This window comes from Pseudonaja textilis, chromosome 1 (genome assembly GCF_049901715.1).
Source record: "Pseudonaja textilis isolate UNSWEBS1 chromosome 1, rPseTex1.2, whole genome shotgun sequence".
In the NCBI taxonomy this organism is placed as follows: domain Eukaryota; kingdom Metazoa; phylum Chordata; class Lepidosauria; order Squamata; family Elapidae; genus Pseudonaja; species Pseudonaja textilis.
The window spans coordinates 3,454,312-3,479,471 of record NC_141990.1 but is presented as its reverse complement, the minus strand read 5'-3'; the positions used below and the strand labels follow the sequence as shown (position 1 = coordinate 3,479,471).

Genomic DNA, 25,160 nt, shown 5'->3' with positions numbered 1-25,160 from the left:
GTTGGAAAAAGGAAAAATAACCAATTTAGCAGGCAAGTTTGCTGGGTAAGGAGTAGGTCATGGGCGGCGCGGCCTTGAGTTTCTGCGCAGCCTGGAATAATTGCTTTGGGGGGTGTGTGTGCTCTGGGGGTGAGATTTCTCGGGGGCCCACCAAAATTTTCTCGTGGCCCACCGGTTGGCGATCACCGGACTAGATGACCTTTGAGATCCCTTCCAGCCTTACGATTCTATGTTCTGTTTCTTCACGCTAAAGTTGAAGGAATTAGCATTAGCCCTTAGACTTCCATACTGCTTCACGGTGCTTTTACGACCCTCTCTGAGCGTTTCACAGAGTCAGCATCTCGCCCCCAACAATCTGGGTCTTCACTTTACAGACCTCGGAAGGACCGAAAGCTGAGCCGATCTTGAGCCAGAAGGTCAGGATTGAACTTCTGGCAGTGGGCAGAGTTTGCCTGCAATGCTGCAATTCTAACCACTGCGCCGCCACGGTACAGTTGAGGTACGTGTAATGATTCCTTGTGCTTCTATCATCATAAGAACTTGACAAAATGTGTGTGGAAGTACACTGCCGCAATCACACACCTCCCCAGTGACAGCAGTTAGTCAAAAGTGCCATTTGATGTGGGTCCCCAGGTCCACTGGAAAAAAAAAACACATCTTCGGGGTCTTGTGAAAGAGTATCAAGGTGAGGGAGTTAAACTTATTTCCACAGAGATGATGTGCCACAGGGAAGGAGCCACCACCGAGAAGGCCCTTCTTGGTCCCACCAGATGGACCTCCTTATGTGATGACCCGGGGCGTGGCACAAAGGCAACACAGCCAGAGAATAAGTAGTGGTCCCTTTATTAGCTCCAACTTTGCCTCCAATGACCCGGTTACCTTCCGGTCTAGAGAAAAACTCTCCCCCGAACCTGCAACAGCCTTTGGTATTCTAGTTCAAACGTTGTAAACTGAAAACTAAACAAGGCAAAATAAGGTAATAAATCGGGCAGAGCAAGATACGGAGTTCCGGAAGTGAAATAACACGACAGTAAATCCAACCAGGTGGGAGGATGACAGGAACTCAGATTAACAGCAGCCAACATTAGACAAACTCAACGTTTGATCCTGACAACCCCTCCTCCCAACTGGTTCTCCTTTAAACTCCCTCCCCAGGTGTGCCTTGTGAAGGGAATCAGGGCCCTTTCCTCCCCCGTAAGCCCTCCCCCGCTCCCTGATGGCTGTTCGTCTTCCTCCTCAGATTCAGACTCCGATGGGGGCATGACACCTTAAGAGAAGGGACCGATAACATCTTATTTCCAATCTTATCTCCTCAGGTATGATGTTCCACAGGGAAGGAGCCACCACAGAGAAGGCCCTTCTTCTTGGTCCCACCAGATGGATCTTGTTAAAGAGAGGAGACCCATAATCAGGGGTGGGATTCAGCCGGTTCGGGCTGGTTCGGATGAACCGGGTGTTAAATTTACATCTGGTTCGCCGAACCAGTAGTTGAACCGACTGCCTGGCTTCACCCACCCACCCTCCCCTCCCAGGGGTCTCGATGAGGGTCTACATGCAGGGTCTGCATGGAGGCTCTGGGAGGGGGAAAATGGGCCAAACTGGAAGTTCTGGAAGTCCCGAAACGGGCCCGTTTCTGGTTTCTGAAGAGCCTCCGGAGCCCAGGGGAGGCTGTTTTCGCCCTCCCAGAGGCCTGAGGGAAGCCTCCGGACTCTGGGAAAGGTGAAAAACTGCCCTCCCGGAAGTTCCGGTAGGCCACACCCACCATGGCCACGCCCACCCAGCAACTGGCAGAGAACTGGCTGTTGGGATATTTGAATCCCACCCCAGCCCATATCATCTTGTTTCCAATCTTATTTCCACAGGGAAGGAGCCAGCACGGAGAAGGCCCTTCTTCTTGGTCCTGCTTGGTTTTTCCGCTCGGCCGGCACCTAGAGAGTCCCGTCTTCCTCCTTTTTTTCCTCTCTGAGTCTCTGGTTCATCCAAAATCTCTCTTCCCCCACTAGAGGAAGCGAAGTGAGTTGATCACCATGTAGCGCGAGAACCTCACGTAGAGATAGCGGAACCAGAGCATCTGGCTATGGTGACACCGCATTGCTCTCTGGAAAGAGAAGACAGCATCGGATTTTAGTCTTACCGGCAAGGAGAACAATTTTAAGGAATGGTTCAGGTTGAAACCACGAAGACAGGTTAAGTCTCGAGTGACAATGATTGTGGTTGTAACTTGAGGACTACCTGTAGACTGGTCCCTCCAAATCAACACGATCTGAAATGGTATAGGTTCTCCTGCTTGAGCAGGGGGCTGGACTAGAAGGCCTCTAAAGTCCCTTCCAGCTCTATTCTATTCTATGCGTAAGTTAAAGTCACACCCATCATCCACTGCTGAAGGTCAATTCCCTAACCAAAGGCTGGATCAAACCCTCCAGATCTTCCTGTCTAAGAAGGATCCTTGGTTGTTTTCTGGTTGATGTTTTGCAGATGTTTTGCAGATGTTTTCTTACAGACATCTAGAACTGATGATGTTACCTAGTTGGGTCATGAAATGTCTGCAAGAAAACAGCCAAGCTCAGAAAGCACCAAGGACCCCACAGTTCTTTTCCTCCTCCTCCTCCTCCTCCTCCTTCCAGCACTGATGACGTTACCTAGTTGGGTCATGAAATGTCTGCAAGAAAGCCACCAAGCTCAGAGAGCACCAAGGACCCCACAGTTCTTTTCTTCCTCCTCCTCCTCCTCCTCCTCCTCCTCCTCCTCCTCCTCCTCCTTCCAGCACTGATGACGTTACCTAGTTGGGTCATGAAATGTCTGCAAGAAAGCCACCAAGCTCAGAGAGCACCAAGGGCCCCACAGTCCTTCCTCCTCCTCCCCTTCCCCCTCCTCCCTTCTAGCATTGATGATGTTCCCTAGTTGGGTCATGAAACGTCCACAAGAAAGCCACCAAGCTCAGAGGGCACCAAAGACTCCCTGCTTTTAACCCTGAGCCACACATACAGGCAGTCCCTGACTTACAACTACAACGGGGCCCAAAGATTCTGTCGTGAAGTGAGGCATTTTTGTTTAAGGGAGCTTTGCCTGGTTTTACGACTCTTCCTGCCCCCGCTGTTGTTAAGTAAATCCCTGCAGTTGATAAGTTAGCGATCAGGTCGTTAAGTAGATCTGGTTTGTCGCAAAAGGTCGCAAACAGGGATCACGTGATGCCACGGGGACACTGCCATGGTCATAAGGATGAGTCAGTTGCCAAGCCTCTGAATTTTGATCACGTGACTACGGGGATGCCGGAAAGGCCGTAACTGAAACACAGTCCTATGTCTATTTTTTTCCAGGGGCGTCGTAACTCTGAACGGTCGCTAAATGGACTGTTGTAAGTTGAGGTGTCAACTAAACAATGCTCCTTTGGTCTTTTTAGCTGCCAGTAGAAAGGGAGTGAGGGATGCAGTGCATTCCTTAAATGCTTCAGATAATTGCTAGGCAGCCAAAGCTGTTGGCCCGCAAGATTATTACTGGAGAGCATGATTGAGGACTCTTGGCTAGGGATGTGTCCCATTGGAGAATATACATCCAGGGCGTGGGGGAGAAGGCCAGAGTCAAGGGGGAAATGAATGGTGAGTTTAGGTAACGCCGACATGGTCACTCCTAATAAATCAATTTTTTTTTTTACCCTGAGAGATGTGGCTAGAGACTTATGATTTGAATGGGGGGTGATTTGTCGGAGCCCTGACACAAGGATTAACTTATCCTCCTTAATTGACTTCCTGGGTATGGAAAACAATTGCTGGGGACCTTCTGGATGGGAACAAGTCATCAAATGTACCTTGGCCAATTCTGCTTCTTTTTCCGTCGCTATAAAGAGGGCATCCCGATTTTTGTAGCAGCTGAGCGGAGCGTCCCAGATGGAAATGTATTTCCGGAAAACGTTCACGGTCTCAAGGACGAGGAAGTGACAACCTGTGTGAGACACAAACCAGCGGGATGAAATCCAACACTTAACTTTTGTCTTCTTGCCTTGTTTTTCCAAAACAAGTCCGGGCAAGCCCTGGGAGTGAAACTGGCCCCAGGTGACCCCCTTCAGATGATTAGATTTATAACAGGGGTGGGGATTGCAAAATGCATAACAATTCGGAACAGATGAACAGAGTTGGAAGGGACCTTGCAGGTCATCTAGTCCAACCCCCCCGCCCAAGCAGGAGACCCTACACCATTTCTGACAGAGGGCAGTCCAGTCTCTTCTTGAAAGCCTCCAGGGATGAAGCTCCCACAACTTCCGAAGGCAACTTCTGTTCTTTACAGATTAACATAAATAATTAGATTGGCTTTTGTCTCGACATACGTCCACACAAAAATCATCACAATGACGGAATCCCCAATTTTAACTTCAAAAAATGCAACTATGATCTTATAAACAATGATCTTTCATCCTTTGATTGGCAATTTCTATTCACTGGATGCAATATTGTTGAAGACCATTACAACATATTCTTACTTGAAGTCAAAAGAGTCATCAAACTATAGGTACTAATAACAACTCCCAAAAGCAGGAAAAACAGATTACCCATAACAATAAGGAAGCTTCAATCCAAAAAGAGATCACTCTGGCAGAAAAACAAATCTGGTCACATTGCCAACTTCAAAAGCCGATACAAAAATTTATGCCACCAGATAAAGACTGAATGCACCAATTATCACATTAAACAAGAGGAAAACCTTCTATGCACCAATTCCACCCGCGCTTTTTACAGTTTTGTAAACAACAAACTAAAAGACTCAAGGTCCATCCCACCCCTGAAAGGACCTAATGGTAAAGACTGCAACGACGACACTATTAAAGCCAACCTCTTTAACACATTCTTTGGCTCAGTATTTGTAAACAGCAATGGATCATGCCCAGTATTTCCTAGCCGAACCACAGAAAACTACAATGATCTAATACATATTGATTTTACAGTAGACAATGTTGTAAAAGCACTACGCAATCTAAAACCATCTCTATCTATTGGACCGGATGGAATATGTGCCTACTTCTTAAAAAAGCTATCCACTGCCATAGCTGAACCTCTAAGCATAATCTTTGAAAAATCTTTCAGGACCAGCTCCTTGCCTAACCTATGGTCACAAGCCACGGTCATCCCCATCTTCAAAAAGGGAGACCCCAGCTTAGTTGAAAATTACAGACCAATCTCCTTATGCTACGTCACCTGTAAAGTCATGGAATCAATTATTAACCAATCCATCATCCTCCACTTAGAGACAAACAACCTACTCTCCAATAAACAATTTGGTTTCAGAAAAAACTTGCAACTCTTACACTGTAAAAACATATGGACTACACAGCTCGACCAGGGCAAAGCTTCTGTAAAGCCTTTGATTCAGTGGTACACAACAAACTACTCCTAAAACTAAAATCTTACGGTATCTCTGGACACCTGCATAACTGGATAGAAGCATTCCTGTCAAACAGACAACAAATGGTCAAAATTGGGAGTGTCCTATCAAATTCTGTACCTGTCAACAGTGGTGTCCCCCAAGGCAGTGTTCTAGGACCATCTCTTTTCATAATCTATATAAATGACCTCTGTGATCATATCAAGAGCAACTGCATTCTCTTCGCTGATGATGTAAAGCTATTCAACACCACAGACAATACTGCTGCCCTTCAAAAAGTCCTCGACTATGTATCAGAATGGTCAAACAAATGGCAACTTCAAATCTCAACAAATAAATGCTCTGTCCTACATATTGGCAAAAAATAATCAGAAATTAAAGTACAGGCTGAATAGTCAAGACCTTGTTGACAATCCAAATTCTGTCAAGGATCTTGGAGTACTCATCTCAAATGACCTAAGTGCTAGAGTCCACTGTAACTACATAGCCAAAAAGGCACTAAGAGTTGTTAACCTAATCCTAGATAGCTTTTTCTCTGGTAATATTACACTACTAACTAGAGCATACAAAATATTTGCTAGACCAATACTCGAATACAGCTCATCGGTCTGGAACCCACATTACATATCTGATATTAACACAGTTGATAAAGTCCAGAAATATTTCACAAGAAGAGTTCTCCGCTCCGCTACTCGTTGTAGAATACCTTATGCCACCAGACTCGAAGTTCTACACCTAGAAAACCTAGAACTACGCCGCCTTCAGTCCGATCTAAGTATAGTATATAACATCATACATTGCAATGTCCTACCTGTCAATGAATACTTCAGCTTCAACCATAACAACACAAGAGCACACAATAGATACAAACTCAAGGTTAATCGCACCAAACTTGATTGCAGGAAATATGACTTCAGCCACAGAATGGTCAATGTCTGGAATACTCTACCTGACTCTGTGGTTTCTTCTCCAAACCCCAAAAACTTTAACCTTAGACTGTCTACTATTGACCTCACCCCTTTCCTAAGAGGTCTGTAGGGGGCGTGCATAAGCGCACCAATGTGCCTACCGTCCCTGTCCTATTGTTTCTTTTATATATTTTTTTATTTTTCTTATATGTATCCATGTATTCATAACTATGTTTTTACTTATACCTATTATCTTGTAAGCAATTAACCAAAATAAATAAATGAATAAATGAATAACAGCACTGGAAAGGACCTTGTAGGTCATCTAGTCCAACCCCCCGCCCGAGCGGGAGACCCTACACCATTTCTGACAGATGGCAGTCCAGTCTCTTCTTGAAAGCCTCCAGGGATAAAACTCCCACAACTTCTGAAGGCAACTTCTGTTCCATTGGTTGGTTGTTTCTCCCTGTCAAGAAAATTCCTCCTTATTTCCAGGTTGAATCTCTCTCCTTGTTCAGTTTCCATCCATTATTCCTTGTCTGGCCTTCCGGTGCCTTGGAGAATAGCTTGACCCCCTTCCTCCTCTCTGTGACAGCCCCTCAAATATTGGAAGATGCTCTCCTGTCTCCCCTGGTCTTTCTCTTCCCCAGACTAGCCAGGCCCATAAATACATGCAACCTTTCTTCATATGTTTAGTCTCCAGTCCTCTCATCATCCTGGTTGCTCTTCTCTGCACTTTTTCTAGAGTCTCAACTTCTTTTTTATAGTGTGGTGACCAAAACTGGATGCAGTACTCTAGGTGTGGTCTTACTAAGGCTTTATTGAGCAGTATTAGTTCCTCCCTTGATCTTGATTGTATCCTTCTGTTAATGCAACTTAGGATTGCATTGGCTTTTTGGGCTGCTGCTACACACGATCGGCTCCTATTCAGCTGGTTGTCCACTAAGACTCCAAGATCCCTCTCACAGTTCCTGCTATTGAGCCTGGTTTCACCCAATCTATATGTGTACTTTTGGTTTTCTTGACTAAGTTTGGGACTTTACTTTTCTGTATATTGAATTTCATTTTATTAGATATGGCCCCGGGTTCAAGTCTGTCAAGATCCATCTGTATCATCAGTTTTGATGAACTGGCTACAATGGGGTAGTCTGTCCTTCCTTCCTTCCTTCCTTCCTTCCTTCCTTCCTTCCTTCCTTCCTTCCTTCCTTCCTCCCTCCCTCCCTCCCATCCACCCTCCTTCCTTCCTCCTTCTCTCTCATTTCCTTCTTCCATCCTTCCATCCTTGTTTTTTCTTTCTTTCTTTCTTTCTTTCTTTCTTTCTTTCTTTCTTTCTTTCTTTCTTTCTTTCTTTCTTTCTTTCCTTCCTTCCTTCCTTCCTTCCTTCCTTCCTTCCTTCCTTCCTTCCTTTCTTTTTTTTTCTCTTTCTCTTTTTTTCTCATTAATTTGTGTTCATTTTTATGTCCTTTTTAATTTATTTTTGTAACAAAAAGTATATATACATGAAAAGAAAACTGTACAATTTATATATCTCCTCCTTCTCAGAAGTTAAGCCCAACTGAAGCCTAAGGCTCTCAAGGTTGAAAAATAAGCAGCCAAGAGATAAAATCAAAACAATTTTATTCCAGCAGCCCCAAAGCCTCACTGAGAAGGCAGACTTTGTCCTGTGGCTGAAATCCAGCAGAGAGACGTGCCGCTACTGGAAAATTACTGGAAAATGTAAATCATCATATCATCAACCGGAAAAGCCAACTGATGGTACCACCCAACCTAGGAGGCTGATTTTTAAACAGGGTTTTTTTTTTTTCTGATTTCTCTACTTGCAACTTTGCACTGATTTAAACAAAAACAAAAAAATGAGAAGAAAGACCTTTTGTCCTTCTAGGTCAGGGCTATCAAACTTCGGCAACTTTAAAACTTGTGGACTTCAATTCCCAGAATTTCCTACTCCTCTTAAAGGCATGGATGGCTGGGGAATTCTGGGAGTCGGAGTCCTTAAAGTTGCCAAAGTTGGACATCCCCGACGTAGATATTTAGATCGATACCCGTGCTTCGCTACGAAACTATGTGGTCGGGCTTAGTTTTTGGGGAGGAAAATAAGGGGGGAAAAAATTCTGCCTCTGCCTACCAGCATCTGTCGGTATTCATCCGGCTAGGGTCCTGTCAGTGTGTAACAGTTGGGGGCTGTTTAGAAACTGAAAGTGTATTTGCTGCATGAGCAAGGAGACAGCAAGGAGCCTGGGCGTGGCTTAGCTCAACTGTTCTGTACTAAAGCTGGTTGCTGCTGTGAAACTGAAATTGAATCTCCTCTGCTTATGTTTTGCATTTGGAACAGATTTCTTTTCAGGTGGGAAGGGGGAATAGAACTCCTTAGCATCAGAGCATGTTAATAATAATAATATAGGAAATACTCTAAATGCTCTGAGGATCATTTTGAAAAATCCTTTCTTAGTGAGCACCCAGAAGCCAAGAGGAACATATGGGCCAAATTTCAAGTTTGTAGGCTTTACGGTTCTGGAGATTTAGTGATGATGCGTGAGGGGTCTTTCACTTAGATAGATAGATAGATAGATAGATAGATAGATAGATAGATAGATAGATATAGAGAGAGATAGAGATAGATAGATAGATAGATAGATAGATAGATAGATAGATAGATAGATAGAGATAGATAGATAGATAGAGAGAGAGAGAGAGATAGATAGATAGATAGATAGATATAGATATAAATAGAGAGAGAGAGAGAGAGAGAGAGAGATAGACAGACAGATATAGAGATAGATTGATAGATAGAGAGAGAGAGAGAGAGAGAGAGAGAGAGAGAGAGAGAGAGAGATACATAGAGATAGATAGATAGATAGATATAGACAGACAGACAGATAGATTTCTTTGATGTATAACTTTTGGGTCCCTTTAGCTGTGGGGTATGATACTTCCTTTCCCTTTATGGTTAATTTGAATGTTAATGTTTGAGGTTGAAATTTAATAAAGACTTATCAAAAAAGGAAAAAGGAAAAAAAAATATGCACCAGGCTGTTCTTGCAGAATTGTGTCAGGCCAGGGATTTGTCCTTGGGACAATTGGCCAGAGGGGAGTTTCAGACTGATAAGAAGAATGAAAACCAAGCGTTATCAGGAACACGGCAAGGACATTTTGCAAAGGCGAAGGTTAATAGGAGAACCAAAGCAGACTGTAAATATTTACAGGGTTTTTGCTGTTTTTTTTTTTTTTTTTTAATGTGGAAGATACTGGAACTGTCCTCTGCTAACGCTGGGGGTGCACAGAAGAACACCGAATCCCAAGGCTGGCTAATTTAACAAAAACAACAGTATTATTAGAATTGCATAACCTGTTAAATGTAAATATGATGAATACTGTATTTGTATCCAAATGTGACTAGAAAGGGGAATTTTTTAAAAAAAATATAATAGTGGCATATTTAGAAATTAAAAAGGGGATGAGCAATGGAAAATTATAATTGAATAGAAATTGGCGAATTGTTAAGAGACAATATAATCTGGTGAACACTGCAAGTATGATTATTAATATATAATTGGTAGTAAAAGGAGTGAGATTAAGAATATAGAGATTGACCCCAAAATAACATATTGCAATATTGAATTATCAAGGTTGATAATTTAACAAAATACATGCATCAATATCAAATTTTAAAAGATTGTCAACTATATTAAACAAGAGGAATATTGTCATATTTGTATCAAAATATAAGACACAATGGAACCATACTGTTCACACAATAATATTTTTGTTGTAATAAACCATTAAAAAATTATTACAAAAAAAAAAAAAAACAAATCCCAAGGCTGGAAGGGACCTCAAAGGTCATCTATTCTAGCCCAGACAAAGGGAATAGTTTGAAAGGAAAGGAAGCAAGCTTCCGGCTGATTTTCAAGGAGAATTTCACAGATGAGGAGAGCAGCTAACAGTGAGATTTGTCTGCCTAGAACGGTGTTTCTCAATCTTGGGAACTTTTAGGAGGAGTGGATTTTCACTCCCAGAATTCCCCAGCCACGTCACACGATCAAAATCCGGATGCTTGGCAGCTGACATGCAGTTATGACGTCTGCAGCGTGTGGGGAAGCCACCTTCACTTAACAACCGGGTTAGTAACTAAACAACTGCAGCAATCCACTTCACAACCGTGGTAAAATCGGGCAAAACTCGTTTAACCAATATCTCACTTTAACAACATACATTTTGGGCTCAACGGTGGTCATAAGTCAAGGACCACGTGTTAAAAAGCGTGGGTGCTAAGGAGGAATGAGTTCATTTACGGTTCTTCCTTGTTAGCCAAATACGTCGTTAATAAAACAATTAATTAACAAACACCAACCTTCTGGAACCTTCCTCTCTGAGTGCAACGACCTGTGAAGCAGAAACAAGACAGAGGTTATCAACAGATATAGAAATAGTCTATATAATATACAAATGGTAATTCTTTGAGAGCTGAACGCAATGAAATTTCATTTCAATGTGTGCTGATTAATTAAAGTGACAATCAAGTTCTGTTCTGTTCTATTCTAATTTGTATTCTATATTTGATTTGATTTGATTGTTATTCCATTATTATATTGTATTCTATTCAGAGGTGGTATTTACCCGGTTCTGACCGGTTCTCTAGAACCGGTAGCGGAAATTTTGAGTAGTTGGGCGAACCAGCCAAGACCACCTCTGACTGCCTCCACCAACCCCGTTTATTCTCTGCCTCCCATTGAGTCCCATCTGATCGGCTGGGGCCTTCTTTGGTTGCCCTGCGCAGGAGAACAGAGCTGGAAAGCAGGTTAGTGGGGTGGGGAAGGAATTGAGATTTTGCAGTATCCTTCCCCTGCCACGCCCATCAAGCCACGCCATACTCACCAAGCCACGACCACAGAACCGGTAGTAAAAAATGTTGATTCTATTCTATTCTATTCTATTCTATTCTATTCTATTCTATTCTATTCTATTCTATTCTATTCTGATTCCATGATCTTATTGCATTCTACTCTATTCTATTTTCTGTCCTCTTCCTTTCCTCTCCTCTCCTCTTCATTCTGTCTCGTCCCACAGCAATCTGTTCCATTCTTCAATTCTGGAGATAGATTGATGCTGGTTTAAGAGGGGTTCAAGAGGCCATCTCTTCCATCCCCATTCCATTTTTTCTATTCTATTTCATTCTATTCCTTTCTATCCTATCCTATTCTAATTTGCTCTGGAAGACCAGTAGGGGGCAGCCTTCTCTTAAAAATTATTATTATTATTTTTTTTAGTTTTTGCCAAATCTGAACTTTACACAACAACACTCACATGTTGTGAAGAGGAGATGCCAACAGGGAACCTCCCAAAAGTTACACACACCCTTGCTAATGGCACGAGATTTTCAACGTTACTTCGTCTCCCAGACAAGGCCATGTAGGAAGTGGTGGATCCTGGAAGCCCTTAAGTCAGTGGTGTCTAACCTTTTGGGGCTCCTGTACCAAGAATTGTGCCTGCGCTGGCACGCACGCGCGCATGTAATTCCCCCCATCCCCACCGCCCCCTTACCTGAACTGAGCCTTACAGCTGTTTTTCTCGGCCAGTTTGATGCCTTTTTCAGCCTCCCAGAGGCTCGAGGAAGGCTTCTGCAGGCCGAAAACTAGGCCTGTTTCCAGTATTTCCGGTAAAACACGGTGATAAAACGCAGCTAGTTTTCGGCCTGCAAAGCCTGCAGAAGCCTGCAGAAGCCTTCCTCAAGCCTCTGGGAGGCCGAAAAAGGCCTCAAACTGTCCAAAAATCAACTGTGAATAGAGCGCATGCGCAGTGAGGTAAGTGTGCCTGCAGCTCGTGTGCCAGCACAAATGGCTCTGCGTGCCACCTGTGGCATGCGTGCCATAGGTTCACCATCACGGCCCTAAGTCTTTCCCTTCCACCCGTTCCTTTAGTGACTGTTCAAAGTTGTGACAGCACCAGAAAAAAGTGACTTATAACTGCATTTCACACTTACGACCATTTCAGCCCATGTCGGATGGCAGGTGATTAAAATTTGGATGCTCAGCCACTGGTTCACATTTATGACCATCGCAGTGCCCCTTTTGCGATGTTCTGATGAGCAAATGGGGAAGCCAGGTTCGCTTAACAACGGCGTGACTGACTCACGTGATTCACTTAATGACTGTGGCAAGAAAGGTGGTACAGCGGGGGCCAAATCCACCAAACAACCGTCTCGCTTAGAAATGCACAGAAATGTGGGGCTCCACGGCAGTCACAAGTCGAGGACCACCGGTCCTGTTTGATCAGCAGCATTGCAACTTGAAACAGCCACTAAACAAGCAGTTGTAATCCGAGGACCGTCTGTAGAGCAGTGATAGCGAACCTGTTGGTTGCGGTGTGCCAAAAGTGCATATGCGTGGGTGTGCTGGCACCCACAATGCAATGGGCCTGCCCCCTCTGCACCCTGCCCCGCCCCCTTACCTGCACTTCACATGCGCACAGTTCCCAGCTGATTTTCGGCCCGTTGAAGGCCATTTTCGCCCTCCCGGAGGCTTGAGGGGAGCCTCTGCAGCCTCGGGAGGCCAAAAAACAGGCCCGTTTTGGCACTTCCGGTATTTCCAGAAGGCCGGTTTTTTGGCTTCCTGAGGTGAAAATGGCCTCAAACGAGCCGAAAATCAGCTGGGAGGTGTGTGTATGCGCAGGGCAGGTAAGTTAGGGGCTCGCATGCCCGCACAAATGGCTGTGTGTGCCGCCTGTGGCACGTGTGCCATAGGTTCGCCATCACAGCTGTAGAGAAACGCAATCAACCCATCACATCAAACCAGCATGACCCGCTGTGTGAAATTTTTTTTTCCTTCTCTTGCAAGGTTGCGGGTGGCTGAATGCCCACATTTTTTTTCATGTCATTCTGGCCATTTTGTTTTTGATAAAATCTGTACCTGACCCAGGTGTTCGTGGGCCCCAGGACAACCGATAGGGGAGGCATACGCTTGATTTAATGGGACGGGGAATGGGGCGGACTCTGTACCTGACCGCAGCATAAACCGATCGGTGGTTTAGGTGTCCGCTCACACCTTCGGCGTCGAAAGTTACAACCTGGGTGGAAAGAACCAGAGAAAGGAACTGTGTGACTCAAGGGGAAGAAGGTGTTTTCCACCAGAAAGGTGGCATGGGAATTTCTGAGGCGGCAAAAATGAACGAAAACTTACTTGGGAAGGGAGGGAGGGAAGGAGCGAAGGAAGGAGGAGAAGGGAAAAAGAAGGAAGAGAAGGGAAAGGAAGGAAGGAGGGAGGGAGGGAAGGAAGGAAGGAAGGAGGAAAGGAAGGAAGGAGGGAGAAGAGAAAGGAAGGAAGGAACAAAAGGAAAAGGAAGGAGGGAGGGAAGGAAGGAAGGAAGGAGGAGGGGAAAAGAAGGAAGAGAAGGGAAAGGAAGGAAGGAGGGAGGGAGGAAGGAAGGAAGGAGGAAAGGAAGGAAGGAGGAGAAGAGAAAGGAAGGAAGGAAGAGAAAGAAAAGGAAGGAGGGAGGGAAGGAAGGAAGGAAGGAGGAGAGGGGAAAAGAAGGAAGAGAAGGGAAAGGAAGGAAGGAGCGAAGGAGCGAAGGAAGGAGGAGAAGGGGAAAAGAAGGAAGAGAAGGGAAAGGAAGGAGGGAGGGAAGGAAGGAAGGAGGGAAGGAAGGAAGGAGGAGAAGAGAAAGGAAGGAAGGAAGAGAAGGAAAAGGAAGGAGGGAGGGAAGGAAGGAAGAAGGGAAGGAGGGAGGAAAGGAAGGAGAAGGGAAAGGAAGGAAGGAGGGAGGGAGGGAAGGAGAGAGGGAAGAAAGGAAGGAGGCGAAGGGAAAGGAAAGAAGGAGTAAAGGAAGGAGGAGAAGGGGAAAAGAAGGAAGAGAAGGAAAGGAAGGAAGGAGGGAGGGAGGGAAGGAAGGAAGGAGGAAAGAAAGGAAGGAGGAGAAGAGGAAGGAAGGAAGAGAAGGGAAAGGAAGGAGGGAGGGAAGGAAGGAAAGAAGAAGGGAAGGAGGGAGGAAAGGAAGGAGAAAGGAAAGGAAGGATGGAGGGAGGGAGGGAAGGAGAGAAGGAAGAAAGGAAGGAGGCGAAGGGAAAGGAAAGAAGGAGGGAAGGAGGAGAAGGGGAAAAGAAGGAAGAGAAGGGAAAGGAAGGAAGGAGAGAAGGAAGGAGGAGAAGGGGAAAAGAAGGAAGAGAAGGAAAGGAAGGAAGGAGAGAGGGAGGGAAGGAAGGAGGAAAGAAAGGAAGGAGGAGAAGAGGAAGGAAGGAAGAGAAGGGAAAGGAGGGAGGGAGGGAAGGAAGGAAAGAAGAAGGGAAGGAGGGAGGAAAGGAAGGAGAAGGGAAAGGAAGGATGGAGGGAGGGAGGGAAGGAGAGAAGGAAGAAAGGAAGGAGGCGAAGGGAAAGGAAAGAAGGAGGGAAGGAAGGAAGGGAGTGAAGAGGACAGAGGAGTGTAGAAAGGGAGGGAGGGAGAGAGAAGGAAAGAAAGAAGGGAAGGAGAGTTCAATGCGTTCAATATATACGGAGAAATTTCTGGCAGAAAAATATACAACCCACCATATTTTGGGCTTTCACAACTTTGGTGGGCCTTATTTTTAGGCAAAAGGAGGAATCTGAGCTGCCCCAAAAAGTCAACATCAGGCAGCGTTGAACAGCTTGGTCTTCGAAGTTCACCCTGGGCCAAGGCCAAGGCCAAATATCTGCCAACAGAGAGTTTAACGTGGATTGTTGCCCTAGCCTATAATTTCCAGACAGAAAATAAAACCCTGGCATTTCCTAACTTCGCAGCCTCTTCGCCCTTGGAGATTTGCAGAAATGGTGGCACGGCTGAAACTCACCGAGAAATACATTGATCATAAAATGTTAGGCTGTCAAGCAAAGAAAAGTTGGGAGTCAATGAGAAATACTTAAAATATTAAATTACCAAATCGATTTGGTGGGTTTTGATGTGTGAGAGGATCAGCTCTGCGAGGAGAGGAATGTCCCACTTGGCAGACGGATGGTCTGGAAGCTTCCTAGACATGAATAAAAGAAGGGAAGGAGGGAGGGAGGGAAGAAAGGAAGGAAGGAAGGAAGGAAGGAAGGAAGGAAGGAAGGAAGGAAGGAAGGAAGGAAGGAAGGAGGAAGGGAAAGAAGGAACAAGGGAGGGAAGGTGGGAGGGAAGGACGGAGGGAGGGTGGGAGGGAGAAAGAAAGAAAAAAAGAAAAAGAAAGAAAGAAAGAAAGAAAGAAAGGAAGGAAGGAAGGAAGGAAGGAAGAAAGAAGAAAGGAAGGAATAAAGGTGGGAGGGAGGGAGGGAATGAAGGCAGGAAGGAGGGAGAGAAGGAAGGAAGGAGAGGGAGGGAAGGAGGGAGGGAAGGAAGGTGGGAGCGAAGGAAGGAAAGAGGGAGGGAGGGTGGGTGGGAGGAAAGAAAGAAAAAGAAAGAAAGGAAGGAAGGAAGGAAGGAAAGAAGGAATAAAGGTGGAAGGAGGGAATGAAGGCAGGAAGGAGGGAGAGAAGGAAGGAAGGGAAGAAAGGAAGGAAGAAAGGTGGGAGGGAGGGAATAAAGGCAGGAAGGAGGGAGAGAGGGAGGAGAGGAAGGAGGGAGGGCGAGAAGGAAGAAAGGAAGGAGGGGAAGAAGAAAGGAAGGAAAGAAAAACAAACAAAAATGAAATTCAACTTCTAATAACAAACCATACAATCAACGCACGGCCTTCAAAGATCCGAAGGATTCTCAAGTAAGAAATTCAAGTGATTTTATTCTGTTGCCCTGAAGGGAAGGACCAGAATCGGGATTAAAAACCACAAGGGAAGATTTTCAATAGACGAGAATATTTGTAGCTCAGGGTTAAACTGTGGGATCCCTGATGCTCTCTAAACTTGGTGGGGGTTTTCTGCAGACGTTTCATTACCCAAATACGTAACTTCATCAGTGCTAGATGGGAGTGGGGTCTGTGAGGAGAGGAGGGAAGGAGAAGGAGGAGAAGAGAGGAAGGAGGAGGAGGAGGAGGAGGAGGAGGAGAGGTGTGAAGTCCTTGATACTCTCCAAACTTGCTATTTTTCTTGCCGACTTTTCATGACCCAACTAGGGAACATCATCAGTGCTAGAAAAGAGTGAACTTTGTTCTCTCTTTATATACAGGTGGTTGGCCTCGTCAGTTAAGGGGGAAGCCAGATTCACTTAACAACCACGTGATTCACTTAACAACTGCTATTATTTGCTTAGCCACTCTGGCAACAAAAACCACATGGGGCAAAACTCACTTAATCATTATTATCTTGCTTTAACAAGAGACGTTTTGCGCTCCATTGTGGTTGTACATCGACGACTGCAAGTCCTTGTTCCTCAGGACAATGGCACACAAATCTCTTAAAATCCACCCGGGGCCACCAGATCTGGGCGGAAGAGCAGCGCAATTATTATTTTGACTGTCCCAAATCCTGCTTATCTGCCATTTAAAAATTCTGGATTGAAAGCAAAAGCAACATATAGATTTTAAAGCCAGAAATATTTTTCTTAGGTCTTTTGTCAGAAAAAAATACAATAAAGGGAATGTATATTTAATATATGTTTTGACAGCAGCAAGAATTGCATTTGCATGACATTGTAAAAATGTGGAAACTCCTACAGATGAAAACATAATTTGTATATAGATGAACACAATTATACACAATTATTTATATCCAGACAAACACAATACAGAAAGAAGCCTGATGATGGCAGATGAAATTCTGCCGAAACGTTGCTACAACTTTAAAAGCACAACTATAATGACATGGGAAAATACCCAAATAAATATAAATATAAATATAAACATAAATATAAATATATATGTTTTCTTAAGTTTTTGCAGCTACTTACATGTATGGCGTTCAGCTTTGTTCGGGTATTTTCCCACATCATTGAACCCTGATGATGGCAGATGAGATTCTGCCAAAATGTTGCTACAACTTTAAAAGCACAAGTACAATGACATGGGAAAATACCCGAACAAAGCTGAATGATATATATATATATATATTAGAGTGTGGAAATGGATAGGTTAACTTTAAAGATAAAGGATAAAGAAGATATAGAATATTTTTTTTAACTTGGGATTTGTTTTACCAATAGTGAGATAATAAAAGTAGAAATTAGAAGTGGGAAGAATATTACTATCTATCTTCTATCTATATAAAAGCAAAATGCCACTCACGTATCATCACAAAATCTCCAGAACTGTAAAGCCTACAGATTTGATCCTCTTGGCTTCTAAGTGCTCACTTAAGGGAGGATTCTTCTAAAACGACCCTCAGAGCATTAGTATTTCCTATATTATTATTATTAACACGCTCTGATGCTAAGGAGTTCTACTCCCCCTCCCACCAGGAAAGAAATCTCTTCCAAATGCAAAACACAAGCAGAGGAGAGGAGTCTCAGTTTCAGTTTGACTTTCACAGCATGGAGTAGCTTTAGTACAGAAGAGTTGAGCTAAGCCATGCCCAGGCTCCTTGCTCTGTCCTCCTTGCTCACACAGCAAATACTCTTTCCGTTTCCAAACAGCCCTCAACTCTCTCACACACCAACAGGACGCTAGCCAGATGAACACTGATGGATGCCAGGGTTGGCTTCATACAGGGCAGTGCCAGTATGTCGCCTCCAATAAATCCTTTGAAGTTTTTTGAAGTTTGGCTCAAGAATCATGATTTAATTAGGGCAATTGCTGGAATCCTGACAATCCCGAGGGAATGGAGATTTTACAGTATCCTTTGCCTGCCATGCCCAGGAGTGGGAATGAAAGTCCACCCCTCTTAAAGCAGGCTGGCTGGGAAATTCTGGGAGAGGAAGCCCACCCCTCTTAAAGCATGCAGGCTGGGGGATTCTGGGAGTGGAAGTCCACCCCTCTTAAAGCAGTCTGGCTGGGGGATTCTGGAAGTGGAAGTCCACCCCTCTTAAAGCATGCAGGCTGGGGATTCTGGGAGTGGAAGTCCAACCCTCTTAAAGCAGGCTGGCTGGGGGATTCTGGGAGTGGAAGTCCAACCCTCTTAAAGCAGGCTGGCTGGGGATTCTGGGAGTGGAAGCCCACCCCTTAAAGCAGGCTGGCTGGGGGATTCTGGGAGTGGAAGTCCACCCCTCTTAAAGCATGCAGGCTGGGGGATTCTGGGAGTGGAAGTCCAACCTCTTAAAGCAGGCTGGCTGGGGATTCTGGGAGTGGAAGTCCAACCCTCTTAAAGCAGGCTGGCTGGGGATTCTGGGAGTGGAAGCCCACCCCTTAAAGCAGGCTGGCTGGGGATTCTGGGAGTGGAAGTCCACCCCTCTTAAAGCAGGCTGGCTGGGGGATTTTGGGAGTGGAAGCCCACCCTCTTAAAGCATGCAGGCTGGGGATTCTGGGAGTGGAAGTCCACCCTCTTAAAGCAGTCTGGCTGGGGATTCTGGGAGTGGAAGTCCACCCCTCTTAAAGCATGCAGGCTGGGGATTCTGGGAGTGGAAGCCCACCCCCTTAAAGCATCCTGGCTGGGGGATTCTGGGAGTGGAAGCCCTCCCTCTTAAAGCAGGCTGGCTAGGGGATTCTGGGAGTGGAAGTCCTCCCCTCTTAAAGCAGGCTGGCTGGGGGATTCTGGGAGTGGAAGTCCACCCCTCTTAAAGTCGCCCAGGCTGAAAACATTTCTTCCATCCTCATGCGACTCTTCCACCCTCCCTCTCTGGCTGCCTTGGAGCATGGGTGTGCTTTCCAGCTCGCTGCAACGCAAGCCTCTGGCAATCCTGGGGCTGTCCCTCCCTTTCAATGTTCTGGAATAACCCTGGATGCAACTCGGGAATGCAATGCGCAGCACACACTGGCATACCACAGCATTTGCACTCTGGCCCATATAAAACAAAACCGCCTTTTGAGGGGGTTGAGATCGAGTTTTTCCCCCTGCAGTTGTTTACATGAGTCACAAGAAGGGCGGAGGGGAAGGATAACCGTTGCTTTCGCAGGGGTGTGTGTGTGTCAAAACCTTCCCTCCCATGTAGATACAGATTAACAGAATTGGAAGGGATCTTGTAGGTCATCTAGTCTAACCTAGCAGCAGGCCTCAAGCAGGAGGCCCTACACCATTTCTGAGTCCGTTTCTGGCCCTCCAGAGCCTCTGAGAGACCTGTATTTACCTGGGATCCAAAACAGGGAGGGGGGGGAGGTGTGGGCGGGGTCAGCCAGGGTTGGGATTTGCCGGTTCATTGAACCGGCCATAAAATTAGCTACTGGTTAGCTACGGGTTTGCCCGAACTGACAGCCCACCACTGACATTGTATCACCCAGCAAGGTTCAACCAAACATATCTCAGACAAACTCCTAGGTTTTGCACATAGCCCCATGGGAGTCTGACAGCAACCAATAGAATACATGTGCTTGCACAGGAACAGGAAGCTCAAATTCAAACCCCAAGAGAGGGTAGAAATAACCCTCTGTCTCCAGTCCATGTGTTCAGCTACCTGCTTGATGGTTCTCCTTTATCATTAAACCATCTTTCCAATCAGTCTCCGTGTTTCTATGTCTTTCTCCCCCCACTTGGAACGGTATCCGATGGATATTTCTTCCAACACAGATCATGGCTGTCCCCAAAACGTTTTTCCAAAACGTTTTTCCACCTAGGCTTTTCTTGGGGTTTTTCTTTTCCCTTTGAAAATGTTTTCGCTTCTCATCCAAGAAGCATGAAAAAAACGGAAGAAGCTTCTTGGATGAGAAGCAAAACATTTTTTTTTTTAAAAAAAAACAAGGTTAAGTAAGTCCAGTTGCCTTTTGGAAAAAAGTGCCTTTGGGACGTTCTCCAAGCTTGGCAACGACTCGGGCGTAGAAATAACAGCAGGGTTCCCTTGGCAGGGCTGCCTCTGTGGGAACTGGGCTAAACCACAGGATTTTTTTTTTTGAAAAATATTTTTTTTTCTTCCTCTAAAAACAGCCCACCTCGAAGGAGAGGGTTGCCAAACCTCAGATCTTCCAGGAATAGCTGGCAAGGAAAGTTGCCGAGATGGTTTTGTTAATTCCCAGGTTTTGTTTTTTGTTTTGATTTTTGGAAACTGCATTTGTGTGCTTCTATAAATAAGGATCGTCTGGGATTTGCTTAGCCAAGAGGTGGAGGGGGACAGAGAAACTGACTTGTCCTCTGTCTGATGTTTTCCCTGCGCTGGAAAAAAAAAAAAAAAGCTGTTATATCAAATCCCAATTCTGGAAAAAAACACACAGTGCTATAGAAAACCAGCATTTCATCTTGGGAAAAGCATGTTTCTAAACATAGGAGGGTCCTGGGATTTATAATAAATCCTTGATCGATAAAAATAAGAATGTTATTAGGTGTTTCAAAATATTTCTAGCACAGGGGTGTCAATGGATTTCTTCCAAGACCGGATCACCATTGTAGTTCTCGTTTGCGGGCTGTTGGTGGAGGGAGGGCGCGAGGGGCTTGGCGTGGCCCATTTTGGGCCAATTTGTGCAAATTTTTCAGCCTGTTTTTCAGCTCGATTTGGGCTCGTTTTTCATTCGTTTTTTGGCTGTTTTGGGTCTATTTTTCAGCCTGGTTTTGGGGCATCTTGGCCCATTTTTCTGCCTCTTTTTCTGCCCATTTTGGACCAGTTTGGGGCCATTTGGGGTCTTTTTTGGCCTGTTTTGGCCCTATTTTGGGGGCTGTTTTGGGCCTGTTTTTTGGCTGTTTGGGCCCATTTTTCAGCCATTTGGGGTCCATTTTTGAGCCCGATTTTAGGCATTTTGACCCCTTTTCTACCTCTTTTTCTACCGATTTTGGCCATTTTGGGCTGTTTTTTGGCCTTTTTTGGCCCTGTTTTACAGCTGTTTTTTGGGCATCTTGGCCCATTTTTATGCCTTCTTTTCTGCCCATTTTGGCCCAGGTTTTGGCCATTTGGGGCTCTTTTTCAGCCTGTTTTGGGCCTGTTTTGGGGGCGTTTTGGCCCATTTTCAGTTGTTTTGGGTCTGTTTTTTGCCTTTTTTCTGGCCAATTTGGCCCAGGTTTGGACCATTTGGGCCTCTTTTTTAGCTGTTTTGGGCCCGCTTTTTGGCTGACTTGGCCCATTTTTCAGCCATTTGGGGCCCATTTCAGCCTGTTTTGGGGCCTGTTTTGGGGGCATTTGGGCCCATTTTCAGTTGTTTTGGGTCTGTTTTTCTGCCTTTTTTTCTGGCCATTTTGGCCCAGGTTTGGGCCATTTGGGCCTCTTTTTTAGCCTGTTTTCAGCTGTTTGGGGCCCGCTTTTTGGCTGACTCGGCCCATTTTTCAGTCGTTTGGAGCCCACTTCAGCCTGTTTTCGGCCCATTTTTCAGCCCGTTTTTGGCTAGCAGGAGGCCATGGAGGGTGAAAACGAGGCACGGGGAGCAGCAGAAGCACTGCGGACTGGTCCTTTCCTATTTCCAGGCCGGCTCCACAGGCCAAATCCGGCCCTCAGGCCTTGAGTTTGACACCCCTATTCTGGCAGAACTACCAGATTCTGTAACGGCTTTGTTCCCCGTGCCATCCATCCGGTAAACTCGCAAGAATCGTTTTTCTCGCCATATACATGTAATACATCCGAACTGGATTGTGTTGTTTCTCAGCACGGAAAGAAATGATCTATGGCTGTTTCTCACACTTACGACCATGGCAGCACCCCACAGTCACGCGATCAAAATTCGGACGTTTGCAACTGGCTCATATTTACGACGGATTTGCTTAACAACCGTGTTATCAGCTTAAATAATTGCAGTGATTCACTTAACAACGATGGCAAGAAGAGTCATAAAACGGGGCACAACTCACTGAACAACTGTCTTGCTTTGCCATGGAAATGTTGGGCTCCCTTGTCCAACATATGGGGATGGTGTAGTATATCTTGGGGGTGGTGTAGTAAGGGTCAGACTTAATGATCTTTTAGGTCAGCTCTGTGATTCCTTCCAGCTCTATGATTCTATGACTTTTTGTACACCCCAACAATGTTTCTTTTTTCTTTTTTTAAAGCAACTTACCTGTGGTCCAGGATGGTTACATGGGAAGCAGGGATCCCTAGAACGTTGCAGCTTTCGATCAGTTCCGCTTTACGAATCTCTCCCTGCTGATAATAATTCCCTGTGAATGATAGAAAAGAGATCAAAGTCACCTCTTTTGCCTCCATTTGGAATTTATTCATTGACCAATTTTTTTTGGCATATTCCCAGGAAAAAAAAAACTAAAGCCACTGAGGAGGACTCAAAAGAGGAAGAGGTTAATGAATGAACAGAATAAGACTCCACAAGAACAGAATCCGTGCTGGAAAAGAACTGCTGCATTTTTGTTTTACTGGCTAAATTTTATCATGTATTTGCCTCCCATTTGGTGGTTTTGAGGGCGGCAGCAGAGACTTACAGGTAGCCCTCGAGTCCTCATTTCGTGGCCGTTCGAAGTTACAACGGTGCTGAAAAAAGTGAACCATGACCGTTTTTCACACTCATGACTCCAAATTTAGAAGCTTGGCAACTGGTTCATATTTATGACGGCCGCAGTGTCCCGGGGTCATATGGTTCCCCCTTTGCAACCTTATGACAAGCAAAGTCAGTGGGGAAGCCAGGTTAGGTTCACTTAATGACCATATGACTAACTTAACAAATGCAATGATTCACTTAACAACTGTGGCAAGAAAGGTCGCAACCTGGGGGGAACCACTGAACAAATGTTTCACTTAGCAACATAAATGTTGGGCTCAATTATGGTGGTACCTCGAGGACTACATGTATGCTTACTCAAAAGGTAAGTAAATTTCAAAAGACTATGAATAGAATAGAATAGAATAGAATAGAATAGAATAGAATTCTTTATTGGCCAAGTGTGATTGGACACACAAGGAATTCGTCTTGGTGCAAATGCTCTCAGTGCGCATAAAGGAAAAGACACATTTGTCAAGAATCATCAGGTACAACAACACTTAATAATAGTCACAGGGCACAATAAGCAATCGAATCATACTAGGAAACAGTCAATAGAAATCATAAGGATACAAGTGACAATGTTATTTAGTCCCAAGTGGGAGGGGATGGGTGATAAGGAGTGATGAGAAGATTAATAGTAATAGTAGTGAAGACTTTGTAAATAGTTGAACAGTGTTGAGGGAATTATTTGTTTAGCAGAGTGATGGCTTTCGGGGAAAACTTGTCGTTACAGAGCAACCTATCCCAATCAATCAATCAAAATAAAAAGAATAGAATGAGACATTGGGAACAAGACCCTGATAGCTGAAAAGAGGAAGAAGAATTTTTTATTTCTATTCTATTCTTCTTATTTCTTATTTCTTAGTCTAGTCTAGTCTAGTCTAGTCTAGTCTTTATTTTGTTCTTTATTCTATTCTCTATCCTGTTCCATCCAGTGGTGGGATTCAATTTTTTTTACTACCAGTTCTGTGGGCATGGGCTGGTGGGCGTGGCAGGGTAAGGATACTGTAAAGTCTCTACTGAGAGGTGGTATTTGCTGGTTCTCTGAACTACCCCAAATTTCCACTCTGGTTCTCCAGAACTGGTCAGAACCTGCTGAATACCACCTCTGGTTCCATCTCATCTCATCCCATCCCATCCTATTTAAATTCTATTCCTATGTCCTTCTATTCTATTCTATTGTACCTATGACTATTATTAAGTATTGTACCTTATGATTCTTGACTCTTGATGAATGTATCTTTTCTTTATGTACACTGAGAGCATTTGCACCAAGACAAATTCCTTGTGTGTCCAATCACCCTTGGCCAATAAAAATAATTCTATTCTATTCTATTCTTGGTTTTTATCCTGCCTTTGAGGAATACAGGGCAATGTATCTGGCCCTCCCTCCTTCACTTTTCTCCAGACCACAACCAGGCCAGGTAGGATGGTCTGATTCTGAGAGACTAGCATAAAACCCTACAGGGCTGGAAGGGATCTTGAAGGTCTTCTAGTCCAACCCATTCCCCAGGAGGAGTCTTTATATCATCCTGGACAAAACTTTTTATTGAAAACCACCAGTGATGGAGAATAAGCCATATTATTGTTAAGAAAATAATGTACCAGTCGTGTATATTTTATTTTTCTTCTTCAATCCCCAGAAAAAGGGGCTTGAGAGTGTCACCCATGGCCCAAGGTTATATATTAAGATTCCACAGGTGAGGGGACTTGCAAACATCCCAGTCCTACTCTTGCATTATTAACTTTTGCTCTTTTAACAACTATGTTTGGGGAAAAAATGTTGTTTATTGCAGAGCTTTCTCTCCTATTTTCTTCGTTTTCTTTTCTCTCTTTATTTAACCGACTTAAAAAACCACTTAAGTGACATGGTCACATGACCAAACTTTAGGGGCTTGGCAACTGGCATGTTCTTATGACGGTCTTTTTAGGCTATATAAGCCTCTCAACGAACCAACTTCTGCTTGTTTTTTTTATGCCCATTTTGTAGACAGGGCAAATTGAGGCTCAGTGACGTCACATTCAATGGCGGACCTTTATTAACTCAGGCAATACACAGGCTAGAGATGGGCGGAGCTCTTGGGAAAGTCGAAGTCAGATGACGTCAGAGAGACTCCGCAATGGCATGAGCTCGTTCAGCCCCGCGCGCAAGATGGGCATTCCGAAGCCGCGGTTGCTAGGCAACTCCGCAGCGCTCTTCTCCCCCCGCCCCTTCACCTGTAGAGCCGCAGAGCAGCCACAGGCTGGCCGACTTCAAGGCGAGGATGGTGGGGGCGAAGAACATCGCCTCGTCATCAGGGTGCGCCGTCACGAAGAGGACGCGGGTGGTCTGGATGTCGCGTCGCACCGTCGCTGACGCCTCCGGGCCGTCTGAGAAAAGCGTCCGGTGGTCCGGCCGCCTCCACTTCCTCAAGCCGTGGTACCGTTGCAGCCACCAACGAGAAAGCAACGATAGCAAAAGAACGGCAAAAAGGAAAAGAAACGGGCCGTTCGTCGCCATTGAAACGCAGGAAAAAGAAAAAAAAGAGGAAGGGACA

At 44.9% G+C, this 25,160-nt stretch overlaps 1 protein-coding gene and 1 long non-coding RNA gene across 2 annotated transcripts in view; one reads left to right on the top strand and one right to left on the bottom strand.

The window, feature by feature from the left end:
• The window catches only part of LOC148127490 (uncharacterized), a 49,725-nt gene extending 39,100 nt beyond the window's left edge, over window positions 1-10,625 (top strand). Inside the window, exon 2 of the long non-coding RNA XR_015741777.1 lies at window positions 9,128-10,625. This is a non-coding gene — a long non-coding RNA (uncharacterized LOC148127490). The remainder of the gene's footprint in view (window positions 1-9,127) is intronic.
• PIGL (phosphatidylinositol glycan anchor biosynthesis class L) lies at window positions 828-25,160 on the bottom strand. The gene is made up of 7 exons (XM_026723317.2): window positions 24,841-25,160; window positions 22,189-22,288; window positions 15,165-15,255; window positions 13,276-13,343; window positions 10,633-10,664; window positions 3,806-3,939; window positions 828-2,098 (listed from the first exon to the last, which is right to left on the bottom strand). The coding sequence occupies exons 1-7, from the start codon at window positions 25,121-25,123 to the stop codon at window positions 2,000-2,002; spliced, it is 807 nt and encodes a 268-aa protein (XP_026579102.1). The 5' UTR covers window positions 25,124-25,160; the 3' UTR covers window positions 828-1,999.